The sequence below is a fragment of the Physeter macrocephalus genome, chromosome 14, assembly GCF_002837175.3.
Source record: "Physeter macrocephalus isolate SW-GA chromosome 14, ASM283717v5, whole genome shotgun sequence".
Classification (NCBI taxonomy): domain Eukaryota; kingdom Metazoa; phylum Chordata; class Mammalia; order Artiodactyla; family Physeteridae; genus Physeter; species Physeter macrocephalus.
The window spans coordinates 119,753,700-119,775,433 of NC_041227.1; the positions used below are offsets into that span (position 1 = coordinate 119,753,700).

Below are 21,734 nucleotides of genomic sequence, written 5' to 3' on the forward strand. Positions count from 1 at the left end.
GCCACCAGGGAAGCCCTTTAAATTCTTTTTAAAAACACATATTTTATATGTGTTTTCTTGGTTATAAAAGTAATACATATTCATTATAGAAAATTTCTATATTCACAAAATGAAAGAATGAAAAAAATTTGAATAATCCTTACTTTTATCACCAGTGATAATCTGTAATTTCATCACCCCAAATTTTTTTCCTTACGCATACACAATTTTTGTGCATTTAGCTTTAAAGTCCCACTTGCAATGTACTTTCCCATTTTCTTATTAATATTAAAATCTTACCTGTTGATAAGTATGTCTAATGACCTAAAATTTCTCTTTTGGATGCTTCTAAAATTTAATACATAATCTCAGTACTTTTTGTTTGCAGGCCTCTTATCACATTTATGTCTAAAATAATTTTCCCAGGGCCAGAATACTATGTTCTGTACTTACATACAAAAGAATAAATGGAAGGTTTGAAAATTATAACGTGAAATTGATCAGTAGAGGCAAGTAAAACTTGTCTTCTGCCCTCTTTCCCCCAACACACACACAACCTCAGTCTGTACTTCATTCTTAAGTCATTTTAATTTGCTCTCTGCACCAGTGTTTTTCAGTGAGTATGATAAAAAAAAAAATTGATGTGTCTCTGAAAGCCTGATTGCGTTTCAAAAAGAAGAATTTAAAAATAACTTAAGGGGCTTCCCTGGTGGCGCAGTGGTTGAGAATCCATCTGCCGATGCAGGGGACACGGGTTCGTGCCCCGGTCCGGGAAGATCCCACATGCCGCGGAGCGGCTGGGCCCATGAGCCATGGCCGCTGAGCCTGTGCGTCTGGAGCCTGTGCTCCGCAACGGGAGAGGCCACAACAGTGAGAGGCCGGAGCAGAAATCTGGAGCAAGCGCACTCCACGCAGAGGGAAGAGCAAGTGCAAAAGCCTTTATACAAGAGCATGCTCATAATATTTGAGAAAGAGTAAAGAGGCCATTGTGGCTGAACAGAGTGAGCGAGGGCAATGTAGGAAGAGATAAGGTCATAGAGGTAGGGGTCGGGACCACCACATTGAGCCACATAAGCTATGCACTGTACAATTCCAGGATTGTGCAATGAGATGTTCCTTTTGGGGGAAGGGGGTGGTGCAGGTGTGGGGAGTAGCTGATCATATAAACCCTGAAGGCTATTGTAAAGATTGGGTTTTTTTCCTGAGTAACAGGAAAATGAGGATTTGAACAGAGACAGGATATGATCTGACTTAAGTTTTTAAAGGACTGTCCTGGTTCCTGTGTAGAAGAGACTTGGCAGGGGTGGATACAGCAAGAGCAGGAGCAGGGAGACCAGCTAGGAGGTCTTTGCAGTAACCCAGAGCAGGAAGTAGAGGTGGAGGTGGTGAGAGTGGCTGAGTTACATATATACTTTGAAGATGGAATCAACAGTATTTCCTGATAGATATCCCAGGGCCGAGAACATAATAGGCACTAAAAATGTACTTATGAAATGGATGAATTGGATTAGATGTAGAACACAAAAGCAGAGGATTGAAGCATATTCCAAGCGTTTTGGCTTCAACAGAGGATGGAGCATAGGCCTGGAAAGATGGAATTATCATTTCCTGAGATGAACAGATGAATAAGAGACTGGTTAAATGCTATTACATTTGTTGAACTAGTGAAGAAACTAAATGAAATCCATATGGATTCAAATATATAAAGAGGAGATATTAAAAATCCGAGTATTTAGTGATCTGCAGAACATGGGTTAAGCAATCTATTATTATAACTTGCTATTAAGTTGATGCTAGGAAAATTTTCTGACATTCTGGATTGACTCTCAAGGAAAAAAATCAATGAGGATGAGCAAGTGGTTGCCACATATTTCTCTATCTTTTCCTCTTATTGCCTCTATATGTGATTTTGTAAGCCCTCTCACATCCTTGCTCTCCCTGACTTGGTTGGGTGGTATGGGAATAAGGGGTTTTTGCTGTACATTTACATAGTTGCTGCTCCAAAAACCATCCATGTTGGTGTACACTAAATTTAAAAATTATAACTAGTTGGTTTGCATGCATAATAACTTAAATGGTATTGTGTAAAGAGGAGTAAGCCTTCTTTTTTAAAATTTATTTATTTATTTTTGACTGCACCGGGTCTTATTGCGGCACATGGGATCTTCGTTGTGGCATGCGGACTTCTTAGTTGCAGCATGCGGACTCTTAGTTGTGGCATGCGGACTTCTTAGTTGCAGCATGCATGCAGGCTCTCATTCCCCAACCAGGGATCGAACCCAGGCCCCCTGCGTTGGGAGCATGGAGTCTTACCCACTGGAACACCAGGGAAGTCCCAGGAGTAAGCCTTCTAATTTCTGCAAATATCTCCATCATTAATCTAGACTAGTCAGGAGGGAGCAAGAGAGGAACTGGGGCTCATCAGGATTTGGTCAACCCAGAGAATTTTGCCTACCCAGGTTACCAGACTTGAAGTGGGAAATAATAGTCAGTTCCTTCATGCTTCCATACCCTGATGATTTCTGGGTGATGGAGTTTGAGAAAAGCCTAAGAGGAGGGAGAAATTGTGAAGCAGAAAATCTCTGCCCCAAAAGGAAGGAACATCTTGCCTTTCCCTAGTCATTCATTGACTACCTATGTTCAATGGACAGAGCCAATGTTGGGAAAATAGAATATTAAGCTTCTGACCTCAAGGTACTTACACACTTAGTGAAAGCAAAAGAGCCAGGGAGAGAAGTGAAGGGCATATGCCTGTAAAGCCTGATTCGCCTACAGGGGCAGCATCTCTAAGAGGGAGGTAGCTACTTTTTTTTTCCCCCTGAAAAATCCAGTTCCCATTGGTCTGGTAACTGAAGTAACTGGTGAGATTCTCTTCTCCTTAAGGCTCATATATCTTTAACTATACAGGATGAATTACCCTGAAATGTTAGGTTTTCAGAGTCCACAAATTATAAATCACATTGAGACACAACCTTTTCCCATAAAGCTCCTTTCTCATTTGGTGAACAGTACTACATAGGAAGAAGCCTAATACTAGATATTCTCCCTCATCTAATAGTCACTTCCTTTTTATTCTTCATAAAATCAGAAGGGAATATGAGCCTAGGCGATTCTTAGATTGATATGGTTGAATTAATTCCTATAGAAAACAGCTATATTTATGCAACATCCCTACTTAAATATCTTCAGAATTCCCCAATGCTAATAAAGTCTAGACTCCCTTAGCTTAACAATCAAGATGTATATGTATCCACAAAAACCATGTTAAGGGCCTCCCTGGTGGTGTAGTGGTTGAGAATCTGCCTGCCAATGCAGGGGACACGGGTTTGAGCCCTGGCCGAGGAAGATCCCACATGCCGCGGAGCAGCTAAGCCCATGCGCCACAACTACTGAGCCTGAGCTCTAGAGCCCGCAAGCCACAACTACTGAGCCCATATGCCACAACTACTGAAGCCTGCACACCTAGAGCCCGTGCTCTGCAACAAGAGAAGCCACGACAATGAGAAGCCCACACACCACAGCAAAGAGTAGCCCCCACTCACTGCAACTAGAGAGAGCCCGTGTGCAGCAACGAAGACCCAACACAGCCAATAAATCAATAAATAAATAAGTTTATTTTTAAAAAAACATGTTAAATGAGTGACATGCTGGGTATAAGAGACTAGAAAAAATGAGGGGGACTGTGGCAATCAGGAAACCTTGGGTTCCAGTTAAAAGGGTGACAGTTTTTCTGCTCCTGCCATTTATTGCTAAGCAGGAATGTGGGCCATGTGTTCTCTGATCTTTGGGCTTTTCAGAAGTCACAAACTGATAACTTTTAAATTACCCATGTTTTCATTTATGAAATTCAAAAAATTTTTTTAATGTTATTTAAGCCAAATAAAACTTGTATGGGGATCAAATTTGCAGTCTCTGTTCTAATAACCAACCCTAACCCAAATACCTAATCTTTTTTGCTCCCATTATCTCACTTCATGCAGTCTTGAACAGTTCCTTGTCTCCTAAGCTCGATTACTCTATGTGCTTTTGCTCTTCTTTCACTCTAGACTACTCTTCCCTAGGAGCTACATGCTACATGTTAAAATTTCACTTCTCCCTACACACAAAACCTAAAACTCTTAGAGAAAACATAGGAGAAAAGCTTCATGACATTGGGTTTGGCAATGATTTCTTGGAAATGACACCAAAAGCATAGGCAACAAAGAACACAGTCAACAGAGTGAAAAGGCAACTTACAGAAATGAAACATTTGCAAATCACATATCTAATAAGGGATTAATATCCAGAATATATAAAGAACTCCCATAACTCAATAACAACAACAACAACAAGTGATAAAAAATGGGCAATAGACTTGAATAGACATGTTTCTACAGTAGATATACAATAACCAACAAGCTTATAAAAAGACACTCAAAATCACTAATCATTAGGAAAATGCAAATCAAAACCACAATGATACATCACCTCATACCCATCAGGGTGGCTACTATCAAACAGAAAACAACAAGTATTGGTAAGGATGTGGAGAAATTAGAACTCATATGCACTGTTGGTTGGAATGTAAAATGGTGGCCACTATGGAAAACAATATTTCTTCAAAACATTAAAAATAGAATTACCATGTGATCCAGCAATTCCACTTCTGGTGTATATTCAAAAGATTGAAAGCAGGGTCTTGAAGAGATATTTGTACACCAATGTGTCACAGCAACATTATTTATGATAGCCAAAAGGTGGAAGCAACCCAAGTGTCCATCAACAGATAAATAAGTAAAATGTGGTACATATAATGCAATATTATTCATCCTTAAAAAGGAAGGAAATTCTGATACATGATACAACATGGATGAACCTTGAGGATACTATGCTAAGTGAAAGATGCAAGTCACAAATACTGTATGATTCTACTTATATGAGGCTCCTAGAGTAGTCAAATTCATAGAAACAGAAAGTAGAATGGTGGTCATTAACTTCATTTTAAGTCTTGGTAGCCCCTAACATAGTAGGCCCTAATTAAATATTTGTTTAATTTGTAAATTAAACCTTCCCTTTCTTTCCTCTGTATCCCTAGCCAGAATGAAAGTTAATATACCAAGTTTGGACAGACTAGGGAAAAGTCAAATTATGCACATAATAAATAAATCCCCCAGAGCAGGAATAGAAAATCTCTAGAATTGCAGCTAACAAGTGAAGCGTGAAACAACTTGGGGGGCTCAAGCTAAGCCTTTGCTGCCAGAGGTATCTGTGCTTAGCCATCACGAAGACTAGAGACACTCCTAACTTCTGTGCTTAGATGATTTAAATACCATGAGACCTGTCAGATCTTGAAAATTTCTGATTAAAACAATCATAATACTTTCCTTAATTGCTCTTTTAAAATCACTCTTTTCGATAACACTATAGACTAAAACCTGTGAGAGTTTGATTTTTCCCTCTTTCTGGATGTAAACAATGAAATGGTTCCTAATCAGCATTCAACCAAGGGAAAAATTTTTTACTTCAACAACTTTCAATTCACCAATGTTTAACATGAAAATATATTAATACAGAATTTTTTAAAAAACTTCCCCTTCCCCAAAATCCAATCAGTGTCAAAATATTCTGATTCTGTAACTCATACCCACACATACACTGAGGGTGCCAAATGAACCACGTTGAAATCACAGTTACTCTAAAGCTGGAAGGAGCTTGTGGGTCATTCTTACCTGGACCTGAACCTGAGAAGTGAATGAGGTCACAGTTGTGTGATGGAACAAACCCTTTATTGGATTCTTGATCTGACTGAAGCCCAGAAGTTGTAAAGTAGCACCACTTAGAAGTAGGTAAGTATCCAGATTTTGTAGGAATCTACAAGGAGTCCTTTTTTTTTTTAATCTATCATCTCAGTGAGAGATTGAAGGTAGTTTTTTAAAGTAATGATTATTTTGAGCCATGAGGATGATTTCACAGCACCTTTCAACTGCCTACATTGTCAAGCCTCTCCAGAGTTCCCAGCTCTGTGGTAGGTTTCCAGATTTTGAGCACATGTAATTGAGTTGTTTAGAAGCAACAGTTTTCCAGAGTCTGAGGTAAAGACTTAGGAAAATTGACTGAACTCTAACCAAACATTCAGAGACTTTTTCTTCATGGTTTAATAGTGTATGATTGTCTGCTGTTCCTAAGTCAGCAATCCAGTTTTCTTGTCAGTGAACTACTTAATACACTCTATATTTTAAAAAGATAATTAGAGGACTTCCCTGGTGGCACAGTGATTAAGAACCCTCCTGCCAGTGCAGGAGACATGGGTTCGGTCCCTGGGCCGGGAAGATCCCACATGCTGCAGAGCAACTAAGCCCGTGTGCCACAACTACTGAGCCCATGCACCACAACTACTGAGCCTGTGCTCTAGAGCCCACGAGCCACAGCTACTGAGCTCGCACGCCATAACTACTGAGCCAGTGCGCCATAACTGCTTAAGCCCATGTGCTTAGAGCCTGTGTTCCGCAACAAGAGAAGCCACCGCAATGAGAAGCCCCTGCACTGCAACAAAGAGTAGCCCCTGCTCACTGCAACTAGAGAAAGCCCGCGCGCAGCAACGAAGACCCAATGCAGCCAAAAATAAATAAATATATATATATAAATAAATAAATGTATATTAAAAAAAGATAATTAGAGAGATAAGACCAACAATAAAAGGGAGAAGCCCTACCAACCCAGCTTCTGGTCCATAGGTTCTGATTCTTAAACTATGCAGAAGTAGAAAGGAAGGACTAGGGAGTCCTTAGTGGTTAATAGTCCATTCAGGGGGATCTAAGGTAGGAAAACAGCATTATATCCCACCCCTATTCTTATTTTTTAAAAAGACCAGTGAGTTCATAAGAACTGATAGGGCAGGGGTGGACCTCCCAGAAGGGAACCCTGGGAAAATCTACTTACTACCAGGCAGCTATCCAAGATATAAACAATTAGGTAAATATTTTGCAAACGCTATAACATTTTATTCTCTGTCAATTATGAGATGATAAACACATTTTAAAAATAAATTTTGTCTTTAAATAACTTTTCTACATATCTGCAGAATGCTTTACCATTTATTTTTATATAGGATCAGAATGATACTATTTGCAGGAGGAGCAATGGCAAGAAGTTTCGCTTAGAGATCTTGGAATAGTAAAGGGACCCGTCCACATGGCCTTCCAACTTTGCACATACCTCTAACTTCCATTTGCACATATTTTCATTTCATGAGGCCATGGGCTTCAAACTCCAGGTCTCGAGCTGGGAAAGTTGTAAAAGAATATAAACACATTAATCTGTGATTTGATCCTTAACTGTATCTTCTGAATTCCAGACAGAGTTACTGGCCACATGGCAGTTTCTGATATTAAAGCAAAACTTAAACTGAATCCTTCTACAAAAGTACCCAACTTCCATGGCAAGAGGTAAGTAATGAATTTATTAAGGTGATCAGTATATTAAGATAAAGAATTATTAAGATGATGAATATATTAAATACTCATAAAGGCTATAATGAAACAAGTTAGAATGTTCTTCAGATATCTATTCTGTGATAAAGTTAATTATAAAACAAAACATCTGAATTGGAGATAAAGATTTTTTTATGAAAAGAAAGATATATATATATACTTTTTGATTAGAGAAACAAAGAGTTCTCCTTCCTATTCTCCCAAATGAGAGGCTATTTTTGTGTGAGGGGACAGAATACCCCAGAAGAAGAAGGTTGTCAGAAGGCTAAAGGAGTTGTCAGTTACACATTAAGACATTTCAAGTGCCAGTTTAAAGGAGAATAAACTTAGAGGATCATAAACCCCTAAGCGTCAGAATATAGAGAAAGAGTATGTAGCTCAAAACTGGCCAGTAAAATGAAATCTGGTAAATTAGCTATGACTAACCTTGAGCTAAAATTGGGAAGGGAGGTTTGCCTGTGACATTAACAATAGCTTTTTCTCAATCTGATAACTACAAATTCCAATAAACAGTAGCCACTAATGACTGAAAATGAAAGCCTGATGCAAATTTTATCAGATCATAAGAAGAAAAGCCTCTCTCCCCTCTCATAATTATCCATTTTCTTTGCCACTTTGAGAGTATTTCTCCTAGTGTCCTTGACTATGCCATTCTACAGGAATATATTATGGACTTTTTTATCAGGATGTGGGTAAGACAACCTTATAGCAGCCAAATCCCTTGATCTCATTGTTCCCTTACCCTTCATCACGAACTATCTTTTGAAGTAGTGACTTCCTTGTCACTGAAAGTAGTCAAGCAAAGACTAGATAATACCACATGTAGAGGGAATTCCTACATGAGATGAGAGGCTAGACTGGGTTCATTCCAAATCTAAAGTTCTTTGAACCTTTGAAACACTGTAAAATAAAAAAACTATTTCCCATGTTTGATCCAAGATAAGATTTGAAATTCTGCCAAGAGTATGGTTTTTTTAAAGTAGCTAATAAAGAACTTGCATTGCCTGGGCTTCTACTTTCTTCTTGCTTCTTGAGAACTTCATATTTCTCCATCCACTGCATCTTTTATATCATGCAAAAGAAATCTGTTTATATTTAGAAATACAACAAATATAAAATAACCAATCTGAGTAAAGGCATCAAGTTGGTAATGAAAAGCAAACACTAGAAGATATCAATGTTAGTAAAAACTGAGAAAAATAAGACTAATTAGATCAAATTCCGTGTCAGAAAAATTGAGAATGGTGCATTTCACCTCCTATTTTACCAGGTCCTCTTTAAAAATGGGCTGAATCTAGTAGACACTGTAGAGGATACTAAATTCATAAACTATAATTTTTTAATTTAACTACCATGTTTAGTATTTCTTATAGTTTTACTTTTTTAATTGCTTCTTGTAAAAGCACAAAAACTAAGAGATGACATATTTCTTAAAACTTTTAGTTCTACTAGTATCAAAACGAAATGTATTTTAAATAAAATTAATCCATAAAATTATGATTATTATAAATTTACTATTAAATTACCATATTATAACTAACCCCAGTTTTGCATAATACATTTTTATGTTCCTAACCTAATAAATTGCTGCAGATATATACAAAATATCCCCAAAGTATTAATATTTTCCTCTTTTTCCAGATTTTATTTTCCTAAGGAAATAAAAGGTCACCTAGGGTTCCACACTTTCCAGAACTTTTCTCTCTTGATGAGAGATAGATAGATATGGTTGTTATAGAGACATTGAGACAGAGAGAGAGAGAGAGAGAGAGATCGATCTACCGCTCTCTCTGTCTCATATGCTGGTAAAAATACAATTTGGCAAAGTTGTAAAATAAATGTGAATACAAAATTTCACTATAACTATATTCACCATAAGATTATTTAAACTAGTTAAAAATTTGAAACAACTCATATTTCTAACAATAGGAATAGTGTGAGGCTTATATCCTTCAACTTTGGCAACAAATAAACCTGGATTTGAATGCCAGGGCTTCCAGTTATTAGCTGTGTGACTCAGGACAAATTATTTAATCCCTCTGAGCCTCAGTTTCCTCTTTTGTAAAATAGGAGAAATCAGATTTTTTAAGGGGGTAAGGTTGATGGGCAAGTATAGGGAAGAGGTGGACCTCACTGGCCAACATCACTGTCCATCCTGTAGCTATTGGCAATTGACAGTAACAGGGCCCTTAGGTGGTATGACTCTGGATATATTTTGATGCTTACAGTCACTCCAGTCAGTAGAAACTGAAGAAGGGAACTAATATTTGCTGGTTTCAATAAGTATCTCTTTTCTCAGGGATAAAGATTTACCAGGACCTCTGCCAAGCCAACTACAGCACAAAAAAAGGAAGTTGAGCCCTTCACAAATGCGAGGTAATGAGACCCATCCCAAAATGAAAGCATAAACAAAAGCCCCTTAATATATGTGATCTTTTTTTTTCTCTAAGGGAGATCTGGGATTTCAGAGGTTGTCTACAGTACTCTGTTATTTAAAAGCAAAAAATATCTATATTTTATGATACAATGTCTAATTTGTGGGAAGGAAGGTGGATTACTTTTTTAAATATTTATTTATTTATTTATTTATTGGCTGTGCCAAGTCTTAGTTGCGGCACATGGGATCTTCATTGCGGCAGGCGGGATCTTTAGTTGCAGCATGTGGGATCTTTAGCTGTGGCATGCAGACTTCTTAGTTGCAGCATGCAGACTTCTTAGTTGCAGCATGCAGACTTCTTAGTTGCAGCATGCAGACTTCTTAGTTGCAGCATGCAGACTTCTTAGTTGCAGCATGCAGACTTCTTAGTTGCAGCATGAGGACTCTTAGTTGCCACATGCATGCAGGAACTAGTTCCCCGACCAGAGATCGAACCTGGGCCCCCTGCATTGGGAGCGTGGAGTCTTACCCACTGGACCACCAGGGAAGTCCTGGGGGATTACTTTCAAATAGACATCTTCAAGAATTTAGACAGTCCTGGCCAAATATTTTTATTCCAAGGAGAACTTGTGGTGTGGAGAATAAAAAATACAAGGTCAAATAGAAATTAAGTAACAAAGCAGTATCAACACAACTAAAGTCCCAGGATTTCTCATAGAAAAAAATTATAATGATAAAATGAGCCACCCTTGCTACAGTTCATTCATCCAAACAACAAATACTTACTTAAAGCCAACAGTGTACTAGGCAAAACACAGGTCAGACATGTTCCCTGCCCTAATAGGAAGTCTTACAGGGAAGACAGTTAAACCATGAATTTGCTGATTGAACCATTTAAATTACAACATGACACAAGTTATGGCAGGGGAAGTATAGAGTTAAAGGAGCATAAAAGAAAGTGTCCTAACTTAGTCTCAGTAAGGATAGGAGGGAAGTCCCAGCGAAAGCTGAATAATGAGTAAATCAGACAAAGCACAGAAGGGAGTGTTCTGGGTAGAAAAGAGTGGAATCTGCAAAGGCCCAGAGAAAAGGGAAAACATGACACACTAGAAAAACTAAAAAAAAAAAAATCAAGCATGGCTGTGTTTGGGTTCTGAGAAGGTTAATGCTTCACCCCTCCAAGTTTGGAACCAACTAAGAAATTCCGCCGAGAGACAGGAATCAAAAAATACCTTTATTGCTGGGAAAGCTGGTTCGGGAAACACAAAAGATTGTCAGAATCAGAACTTCATTTTTCACTGTAAAGCTGAACTAAATGCCTTAATAATAACAGTTTATGGCTTTATAAAACTTCAGGGTTTCTGAAGTACATTAATATACATTGGTGCTTTAAGGGTACCCACTATTTGTTTTAATCAGGTATTGTTATACATACAGACATAGAAACAACTGTCCTGGAAGAAGTATTTTATTCTCAGAGATCCCTAAAAGTAAGAGACACAGCACACCATGAAGAGGGAAGCACCAGAGTCAGTCAAAAGGCAAAGGGTAGAGGGAAGTGGGCAAGAGCCTTAGTTTGGTTTCTGCAGGAAGGAATAGACAAGGCAGGATAAGCAGGTTTAGGATTGGCTAGTTAAGTCATTTCAGTGAGCTCTGGGTTTCAGGGCTGTCCCTATTTGTCTGATACCTGGCCCTGCAGTGATTAGGACAGAGGAACAGTAGCCCAGAGTTTAAGAGCCTAAGAAAGTTGGGGATATGGTCTCTGGATTGGTTGGTTTGTATATGAAGAATATGCTCACAGGCAAGTCTTTTACTATCTCTAGGAACTGGCTAGTTATGGGAGGGGCAGGCCCTCCAGGATCAGCAAGGCCCCAGATATCAAAGCATCAAATACAGAAACTAGAAAATGTGGTTGCTGTGAGGATTAAGCACTATGAGAGGTTAATTTGTTCATTTTACAAATATTTATTGAACACCTCCAAATCCCCAACATCTGCTACCATCCTCACTCTCATTGATATCCTTGCTTCCTGCCCCTTTATAATCAGAGAATTCTGATTCTGCAAAATCAGAATAGAACTTCCACAGACTCCCACTTCCATATCTACCCCCACCAGCATCTGAACCCACAAACTCTGCCCTCCTCCCTCTTTCACAAATGAACTTTATACTTTTATCTAAAGTCAGTCCTTCCATTGTGGACTAGATCACATCTCCTCTCTCAAATTCAAAGATATGACCAAAGAAACTGTGCCCCCCTCTTCAACACCCATTTTTTTCACTCTCTATTATCTCATTCCTATTATCATACAAACTGACTATTATTTCCTCTAAGAAATATATTGTGACCTCATTTCCTCCTCCAGCTACTACACAATTTCTTTGCAGAAAAATTCCCCGAAAGAGGTGTCTATACTCATTGTCTCCAAAACTATTTTTCCCATTCCTAGATATTTACACGTTCTTGTTTTCTTCCTACCTACCTCACTGGTCACTCCTCAGTCTCTCTTGCTAGTATCTCCCTTTCTCCTGATTCCTCTTAATGTTAGACCACCCCAGAGCTCAGTCCTTGATCCTCTTCTCTTCTTCGTCCCACTCACACATGTGGTGATCTCATCTAGTCTTAGGCTTTTTTTTTTTTTTTGCGGTACTGGGGCCTCTCACTGTCGTGGCCTCTCCCGTTGCGGAGCACAGGCTCCGGACGCGCAGGCTCAGCGGCCATGGCTCACGGGCCCACTCTCAACCACTGTGCCACCAGGGAAGCCCTAGAAATGTGTATTTTTAAAAGTAAATAAAATAAATCCATCAGGAAATCGCATTGGCTCTACCTTTCAAATATATCGAGGGGCTTCCCTGGTGGTGCAGTGGGTGAGAGTCCGCCTGCCGATGCAGGGGACACGGGTTCGTGCCCCGGTCCGGGAAGATCCCACATGCCGCGGAGCGGCTGGGCCCGTGAGCCATGGCCGCTGAGCCTGCGCGTCCGGAGCCTGTGCTCCGCAACGGGAGAGGCCACGACAGTGAGAGGCCCCAGTACCGCAAAAAAAAATAAAAATAAAATAAAATAAAATATATCGAGATTTATACCACCTCTACTGCTACAACCCTGGTCTAAAGCACTGTTATTGCTCACCCACAATAGCCTTCTACCTGAGGCTAGTCTCCCTGCTTCTACCCAAATCCTTACAAAAGTCTGTTCTAACAATAGCCACAATGATCCTGTTAAAATATAAGTCAGGTCGGGGAGAGGGAGGCGCTGACCTATGTAACTCTGAAAACTACATTTTGAGTAGAAACTGTAAGACTGAACACAAAAGGAGCTATACATAAACAACACACAATATACTCTAATTAGTAAAGTTGTTTCTCATGGGGTATATATTAACAATTCTGAAACTGTTGTACATGTATACGACAATTGAATAAATAAGTAACTCAATGGTGGATGGTGGGAGCCAGGTTTCTCTCTGTTGGAGTAGGAAGTTTCAGATAAACAAGGGGAGAAGGCTAAAGTGAAGCAGTGGAACTTGAGACATCAGTGTGAACTCATGTTTAACTTAATATGGATGCAGATGGATAGATCAAGAAATTATATGATATGTGTTTATACATGGGGTAGTATATGTGCATATATTTCCTAGCTCTGTTTGCTGAGAGGACTTAAAAGCACTGACACCCCCATAGCAACAAGCATACCCAGCACCCAGATCTTGACTTCCAACGTCAGCCTCCTATCAAAGAATCAGAGTTCCTTGGATAAACGGCTGATTCTAGGGCTTTGGCAGAGAATATACAAAAAGAACCTGGAATATCTTGCAGTGCCAGAAAGTAAGGAGATGCTCAAAATACAAAAGGACAAGAGCATGTCAAGGAGATACAGAAATGAACCTGAAAGAGCTCACAACAGCCAAAGCTGGAACAGTTTGAACAACAAAAATAAATAGAATAGTATTGGATTATAACTCAAAGTATAAAATAAATATCAATAAGTCCCTAGTGATAGAAATAAATGATTGAATTTTTTTTTTTTTTTTTTTTTTTTGGCTGCGTTGGATCTTCGTTGCTGCACGCGGGCTTTCTCCAGTTGCATCAAGCAGGGGCTACTCTGTTGCGGTGCTCGGGCTTTTCATTGCGGTGGCTTCTCTTGTTGTGGAACTTGGGCTCTAGGCGCATGGGCTTCAGTAGTTGTGGCACACAGGCTCAGTAGTTGTGGTGCACAGGCTTAGCTGCTCCATGGCATGTGGGATCTTCCTGGACCAGGGCTCGAACCCATGTGCCCTGCATTGGCAGGCGGATTCTTAACCACTGCACCACCAGGGAAGTCCCATGATTGAATTTTTTAAATGAAGAAGAGACAAATCTCTCTTACAAGAGAATTCCAAATAATGTATGTAGATATTACCTCTTCCGGGAGGTAGAGCTTAATTCCCCATTCCCCTGAGCCCTCTGTCCCTTGAGTCTGGACTACCCTTAGCAACTTGCTTCCAAAGAGTAGAATATGAAAAAGGAAGGAAGGAAGTTTACAGTGGAAAAATATGACAAACACTACCTCAGCCAGTTAATCAAGGTTGCCATCACCAGTGATAAGTCATGTTGATAGCCTTAATATAATGATGATAACACCACTTCAGTTCTGTGGTCTTCCTCCCCAAAACCCATAATCTCAGGCTAACCATGAGAAGAACGTCAGAAAAACCCAAATTGAAGGACTTCTACAAAGTACCTGAACAACACTCCTCAAAACTGACAAGGGTGGGACTTCCCTGGTGGCACAGTGGCTAAGAATCCTCCTGCCAATGCAGGGAACACAGGTTAGATCCCTGGTCCGGGAAGATCCCACATGCCACGGAGCAACAAAGCCTGCAAGCCATAACTACTGAGCCTGTGCACCACTACTACTGAAGCCCACGCACCTAGAGCCCACGCTCCACAACAAGAGAAGCCACCACAATGAGAAGCCCGTGCACCTCAAGGAAGAGTAGCCTCCATTCGCTGCAACTAGAGAAAGCATGCACGCAGCAACGAAGACCCAACGCAGCCAAAAAGACCCAAAAAAACAAACAAACAAAAATAAGCAAGGGTATCAGAAAAAAAGGAAAGTCAGATAAACTGTATAGAGAAGAGGTTAAAAAAACATGATGACTAATTGTAATATGGTGTCCTGGATGGGATCTTGGACAGAAAAAGGGTGTAGGGAAAAACCAGTAAAATCCGAATAATGTCTGCAGTTTAGTTAATATAGTACTACACCAATGTTGGCTTCTTTGATGTGACAAATGTACCATAGTAATGTAAAATGTTAATGTTATGGGAAACTGGGTGAGGGAACTCTCTGTTCTCTCTTTGCAACTACATCTAAAACCAATCTGAAATAAAATTTAAAATAAATTTTAAAACATAACCACACACACATTACCTCTCTGACCTCTCCTACTCCTTTCCTCTTGCCCACTCTCTCCTGCCACGCTAGCATCCTTGCTGTTCCTGGAACATGCCGGGCCCATTCCCCTTACGGTCTTTGTGCTCTAGCTCTTCCCTCTGCCTAGTCCTCTCTTCTTCCAGATATCCACTCTCTCACCTTTCAAGTTTTTGCTCAAATCTTATATTTTAATACAAGCAACCTATCCTTCAATCCCTAGAAATCCCACCCCCCCCAACCCTGTATTACTTTTTCTCTTTTTCTACAGCCCTTACCACCTTCTAACCTTCTAACATGCTCTCTATCTTACCTATGTATTACATTTATATAAGGGCAGAATCTTTGTCTGTTTAGTGCACTAATGTATCCTAGGCACTTACAGCAGCACCTGGCACATAGAAGGCATGCAATAAACATTTGTTGATTAAGCTGCATGAATGCCTACTACATGCCAGAAATACTGGGAGAAAAAAAGAAACGTGTCAGAGATAGTTCCAGCCCTAGAGAAGACAGCCTTATATCAAGGGAGAAAGATGTTAACTTTTCACACAAATATAAGGCAGGCATCTTATTTCTATAGAATTAATCATTCTTATACACAGAGATGCTAAAATTTGAATGTGATAGGAAATGTTTTATACTGGTACCATTTGGGAGAATACCTTGTTCTGGATTCACCTTTTCATTTACTAATTTTAGAAAATACATGTCTAACTTTGGCTCCAGTTAATGCCTTGAGTATTTCCTTAAAAAAACTTTGAGTCTGTACAAAACATTCAGACCTCACAGATCTATAGTCAGAAGTCAGGTGGGCTCACCTGGTTCCTCTTCTCTGGGTCTTACAAGGCTGAAAAGAAGGTGCTGACCAGCTTGGCCTTTTATCTGGAGGCTCTGGAGGAGAATCTGCTTCTGAGCTTGTTCAAGTTTTTGGCAGAATGCAGTTCCTTGCAGTATAGGGCTGAGGTCCCACTTCCTTGCTGGCTGTTAGCCAGGAGCCTCTCTCAGACCTTTAAGGCTGCCTGCATTCCACATCACATGCCCTCTCCATCTTCAAACCAGCAACAATGAGTCAAGTCCTTCTCCTGCTTTGAACCTCTCACTTCATCTGCCACATCTCTCTTGCTTCATAAGGGACCCATTCAGATAATCCAGGGTAATCTACCTTAATTACATCTGCAAAATTCCTTTTGTCATGTAAAGTAATACATTCACAGGTTCCAGGAATTAGGGTATGAACATCTTTCAAGAGCCATTTTGCCTACATATTTGCTTTTCCACCAGTTAGTTTATTCTAGTTCAAATCTCATGGAAGGACACTGTCCTTTATAAGAAATGTCTACTAAATACTCAAATTTCTCTAAATAGTTTTTCAGAACATGACCTCCAATCAATGGTAATATCTGTTCTAGTGCCATAAAAATATGTATTTATTCTTAAATAACTGTCCTAACCTAATTCCATTTCCCCAGCCTTCCAAGATGCCTACAACTTCTTTCACAAGGATAAAACTGGCTGTATTGATTTACGTGGACTGATGTGCACTTTAGCTAAGTTGGGAATGAATCTAACCAAGCATTATGTCTATGGTGAACTAAGATGTGCTGATATTGATCGTGAGTACTTTGACTTGTCATTATTTTTTTCATAAAAAATTTTTATAAATATATATTTTTTCTCAGACTACATAAACATGAGAAGTAAACCTCATTCATTTGCCAAAAGCACATATATGTGTTTCTCTTTAAAGTTATCGGTGTACAAGTTCTGAAATCAAATTAATGCTGCAAAATGGGCTAGTCTTTGAAAAAGCCTGTGTGGAAATGAAAAGTGACTGTCGTATTTAATATCAAATTCAGGTTACTTGTCCTAATGTACATTTTGGAGGGTGCCTTGAAATAACAGATACAAAGGCATTGACAATTTCAAAAATTACCTGTTATTGTTACCCAAAAACTGGCTTCACCTCTTGGTGGGTGTTGAGCCAAAAGACACAACCAAGCCAAAGAGCAGAAGGAAGGCTTTATCACTTGCAACAAGTAAGGAGAACGCTGGGGATCTTTCCCAAAGCAGTGTCTCCCCAAACAGCAAAAATGGGGAGGTTTTAAGCTAAGGGGGCATGCATATTCACGAAGGGGCTGGAGCAGAGGAGAATTCAGCATAGAATTGGGGCAAAGGTCGACAGAGTCCAGGCTCTAGTTGATTGAGGTTATGAGGGTCAGCAAAGGTCTGCAGCATCATTCCTTAGGCTCTAGGTGTTCTGGTAAAGGTTGAGTGCTCAAGGGGGTTTGGAGCCTGCGAAACAGCTCAAGAATGTGCTTCAAGCTAATCTCAACCTTCAAAACAGAACTGGGAGTCTTTACAACTGATATTTTGTTTCCAATATGGTTAAGTTATTTTCCTGGCCTGGTAATACCAGTTTGTTCTTACATTCTTTGTTCCTTTAAAATCATTAACTATGAGGCGTATTCTTCTGCAAGGACAAGCACTGTGGCCAGGCTTAGATGGCAGAATGGCTTAGGCCTAAAATGGCTTCTCTTATGTCAAGAAAGTTATGCCTAGTTTTCTTCCTCTGGGACCCCCTACCCTATCTGCCTACATTGCCAAGGAAATCTAAGCCCTTTGTTTCTGTTTGAATCATTTTAGTACAAATCTTCCTTCCATCATTAGAGCCCACCTATACTGAATCTTAAATGCCACAGCATTTTTATTGATATTTTTAAAGCATATAGGTAATGTTTTCTTTGAATATACTGATTTAGTGACGAGTAGCCCAAGCTGGTATGTTATGTGGAATATATATTCAGCACAGTACCTCATCTCACCTCTCCTCACCCACCTGCCAGTGCCCCATTCAATCAGCAGCATCCCATGTGTGTCAGTCACCATTTAATTAAAGTATCACTTGTTTCCACTAACTCTACCCAAATTTTTATTCTTTCATTGAAACACAAACACTCTAATAGCACTCATTATCCTTTAATTTTAGAGGAAACAGGGTAAAACTCTGGCATATTCTAATAATAGAAATATAGAGGTGGGAGTGAAGTGGGAAGGTAAATATATCCTTGTTCTGAGCTTTAGATCTCTGTTGCAGGAGATGGGAAGGTGAATTTCTCAGACTTTATAAAGGTGCTAACAGATAACAACCTCTTCCTTAAGGCTGTGGGTGAGTAGAGATATTGCTGAATAGATGGCAGATGGTTAGTTGCAATTCATGGCACTGTAAAGATTATTCATTTAGGTCTCCAATCAGGAAGGTGTAGTCTGGGATGTGATTTACTTTTGTACTGCTTCTCTAAAACAAAATTTGCTAAGGAAATTGATACAGTTTTAGAATTTTAACTTAAATGCATCAAGTCCTTCTGCAGAAGACACTGCTTTTTGGACTCCAATGAGAACACTCAGGCAGTGGTGTAGAAAATTTTGGTCACCTTTTATGGTACTTTAATTCTTTAGCAGTACCTGTGCTACTTTGGGAGGTACTCCTACAGAAGAAAAATTGTCTTTTTAAAAAAAGAAAAATGCTCTCTCTCTCTCAGGCAAATTTGGGTATAGATAATTCACTGTTCCTGAAAAATATCTTCCTCACGCTGGTGAAGCCTCTGCCCTCAGTGTGAGGGCTGGAGAGTCTGCTGGAGGTTCGAGAGCATGTTTTCACACAAGGTTATAATGAAGTGGAGGTACTCAAATTATTGCTGTTAGTCCTCTAACAGTTTGTTTATGAGTTTAACAAGCTGCCTTGGAAAATCTAACCCTATTCATATCATGTCTTCTAGGATAAATGCATTCCAAATTCCAAATATTGTATACAGTTTTGAAAAATACATCCTTTCATAAGCTATGAACTGTTTTAGTATAAACAGAAGTTACTGTTTCAAGTATCACTATAGTAACAAGGGTTTGCCTGCACACCAGAAGTATGTATATCAACAATTCCTTTACATAGAAGAACAGAACAATAGTCCTTAACACATAATTCATGTTTATGTTCAATGTATTACTGTGTTTACTTAGAAGTCACTGAACTATAAGTATTTCATTTAAAATTCCATGATTATTTTGTCTGTTCAGTAATTAAAATGACCTTTTTACCAAATAGAACAGACTTCGGATGTTTTTCTAGAATTCTCTAGTTCTTGACTTGGTATTAATATTGTATATACAGTAAAACAACTGTAACTTTAATCCTTTTTATGATAGATTTTTTTCAGAAGGCATTTTGAATTTTTTTTTTCCCTCCATAGTTCCAGAAACGGAGAGCTGTTTAGATTTAGCTGGCAACCCAGGGATCCTATTGTTTGAAATCCTATCAAAGCTTGTAGAGACATCAGCCTTACCCAGGAGGGCTATAATGGAAATAGTAAGGTAGGTGGCAAAGAAAGAACAAAAACGACATTCTGGGCAGCATTTATGAGGATATTAACAAGGCAGCCACCTCTCCCTAACATCCTACTCCATGGATCTGCTCCAAAACGAAGGAGAAGGTGTACAGGCAAATAAATAGTCATGTGCCACAACATGAGACCGTATTCCTTCATCCTCACTGCACTGCCTAGTTCTGAAATTGCAAGGTTGATTCAGACGATCTCAGTGCCCCATGAAAGCCTAAGACAGCCAAAAGTTCAGCTTCTCCTACCCTAGGCTAGAGAATCCCAGAGGAACAAGGCTTTTCCAGGAATGATTTTGGGTGAGCTTGGAAATCTAGTTTGAATACAAGATACTCCCATTCACACTGGATCTACCAGGGGCTGTCAAAAGGTCCTTTGGGATGAGGTAAAGCAATTTCATACTTCCCAAAGTAGTCTTTGGACTGGAGCAGAGCCAGAATTAGACTTGAGAATAGAGGATAAGGAAACATTTTCACACCCAAATGTGTTTATTCCAGCAAATATCACTAAAGATACATTTCCTCAATCTATGTCTATCATTGTATTACAAAAATTAAATGTTTCTGTTTTCAATCTTTTCAACTATTACTTTCTCAAAGCATTCTACCATCCCACTTAGAGAGACTTAAAAATACAGAACGCGGGCTTCCCTGGTGGCGCAGTGGTTGAGAGTCCGCCTGCCGATGCAGGGGATACGGGTTCGTGCCCGGTCCGGGAAGATCCCACATGCCGTGGAGCAGCTGGGCCTGTGAGCCATGGCCGCTGAGCCTGCGCGTCCAGAGCCTGTGCTCCGCAATGGGAGAGGCCACAACAGTGAGAGGCCCTCGTACTGCAAAAAAAAAAAAAAAAAAAAATACAGAATGCCACCAACAATGTAAAATATGCTTCTGCTCCACAACAGGTAATCTCTTTGTACTACCCTACACCTCGGTCAGATGTGGAACAGAGGGTGCACAACATTCTACACTTCATTCCGAGTCAAATACATTTATTAAATGCCTGCTGTTGGTACACAAATTTGGCACATTCCTTAACCATTCAGCCTCAGTTTCCTCATCTATAAAATGAGAATAATAATACCCATAACACAATTATAGGGAAATTGTGAGGATATGTGATAATGCAGGTAAAGTGCTCAGCACATCATAAGAGCTCAATAAATGTTAGCTATTATTATTATGTGAAAGTAACTAGAATAAGCATAGAATACACACGTTATTTATTTTAATTCTCACCTACTGATATGCCCTATCATCCCCACTTTACAGATTAAAAAAGCTAAAGCACAGGTCAGTTAAGTAACCTGCCCAAAGGGGTAGGGGTGCCTAGATTTTAGCACAAACTGTCTGGTTCCAGAAACCATGCTCTTTTCCACCTCCTTGTATTGCTGCTTATATCTAGTAAGTGCTCAGGAAATGTTAGCAGATGTTGGTGTTTTTATTGTTATTATGGTTGTGGTAGTTACTTATCATATACCTGGTTCCTAAGGAGATCAGAAGTATTTAATAGGTGGCATTTGCATTTGAGGAGCTTAAAATATAAATGGAAAGAAGGGACTTCCCTGGTGGCACAGTGGTTAAGGATCCTCCTGCCAATGCAGGGGACACGGGTTCGATCCCTGGTCCAGGAAGATCCCACATGCCACGGAGCAGCTAAGCCCGTGTGCCACAACTACTGAGCCTGCGCTCTAGAGCCCACAAGCCGCAACTACTGAAGCCCACGTACCTAGAGCCTGTGCTCCAAAAAAGAGAAGCCACCACAATAAGAAGCCCGCGCATCGCAACGAAGAGTAGCCCCCACTCGCTGCAACTAGAGAAAGCCCGTATGCAGCAACAGACCCAATGCAGCCAAATAATTAATTAATTAATTAATTTAAAAAAAAATCTTCCAACAAACAAAAGTCCAGGACTAGATGGCTTCACAGGTGAATTCTATCAAACATTTAGAGAAGAGCTAACGCCCATCCTTCTCAAACTCTTCCAAAAAACTGCAGAGGAAGGAACACTCCCAAACTCATTCTACAAGGCCACCATCACCCTGATACCAAAACCAGACAGAGATACTACAAAAAAAGAAAATTACAGACCAATATCACTGATGAATAT

At 39.6% G+C, this 21,734-nt stretch overlaps 1 protein-coding gene across 2 annotated transcripts in view; it reads left to right on the top strand.

Annotated features, from left to right (window-relative positions):
• EFCAB3 (EF-hand calcium binding domain 3) overlaps positions 1–21,734 on the top strand; it is a 43,924-nt gene that overhangs the window by 7,834 nt on the left and 14,356 nt on the right. Inside the window, exons 1-6 of one of the 2 annotated variants that reach the window (XM_007100233.1) lie at positions 5,773–5,983; positions 7,313–7,403; positions 9,748–9,824; positions 16,711–16,854; positions 18,336–18,407; positions 19,486–19,606. In XM_007100233.1, coding sequence (XP_007100295.1) covers positions 5,914–5,983; positions 7,313–7,403; positions 9,748–9,824; positions 16,711–16,854; positions 18,336–18,407; positions 19,486–19,606 — 575 coding nt within the window. In that variant the 5' untranslated portion in view covers positions 5,773–5,913. Of the gene's footprint in view, positions 1–5,772; positions 5,984–7,312; positions 7,404–9,747; positions 9,825–16,710; positions 16,855–18,335; positions 18,408–19,485; positions 19,607–21,734 lie in introns of those variants that run through there. The other variant, XM_028499786.1, reaches the window with a different exon arrangement.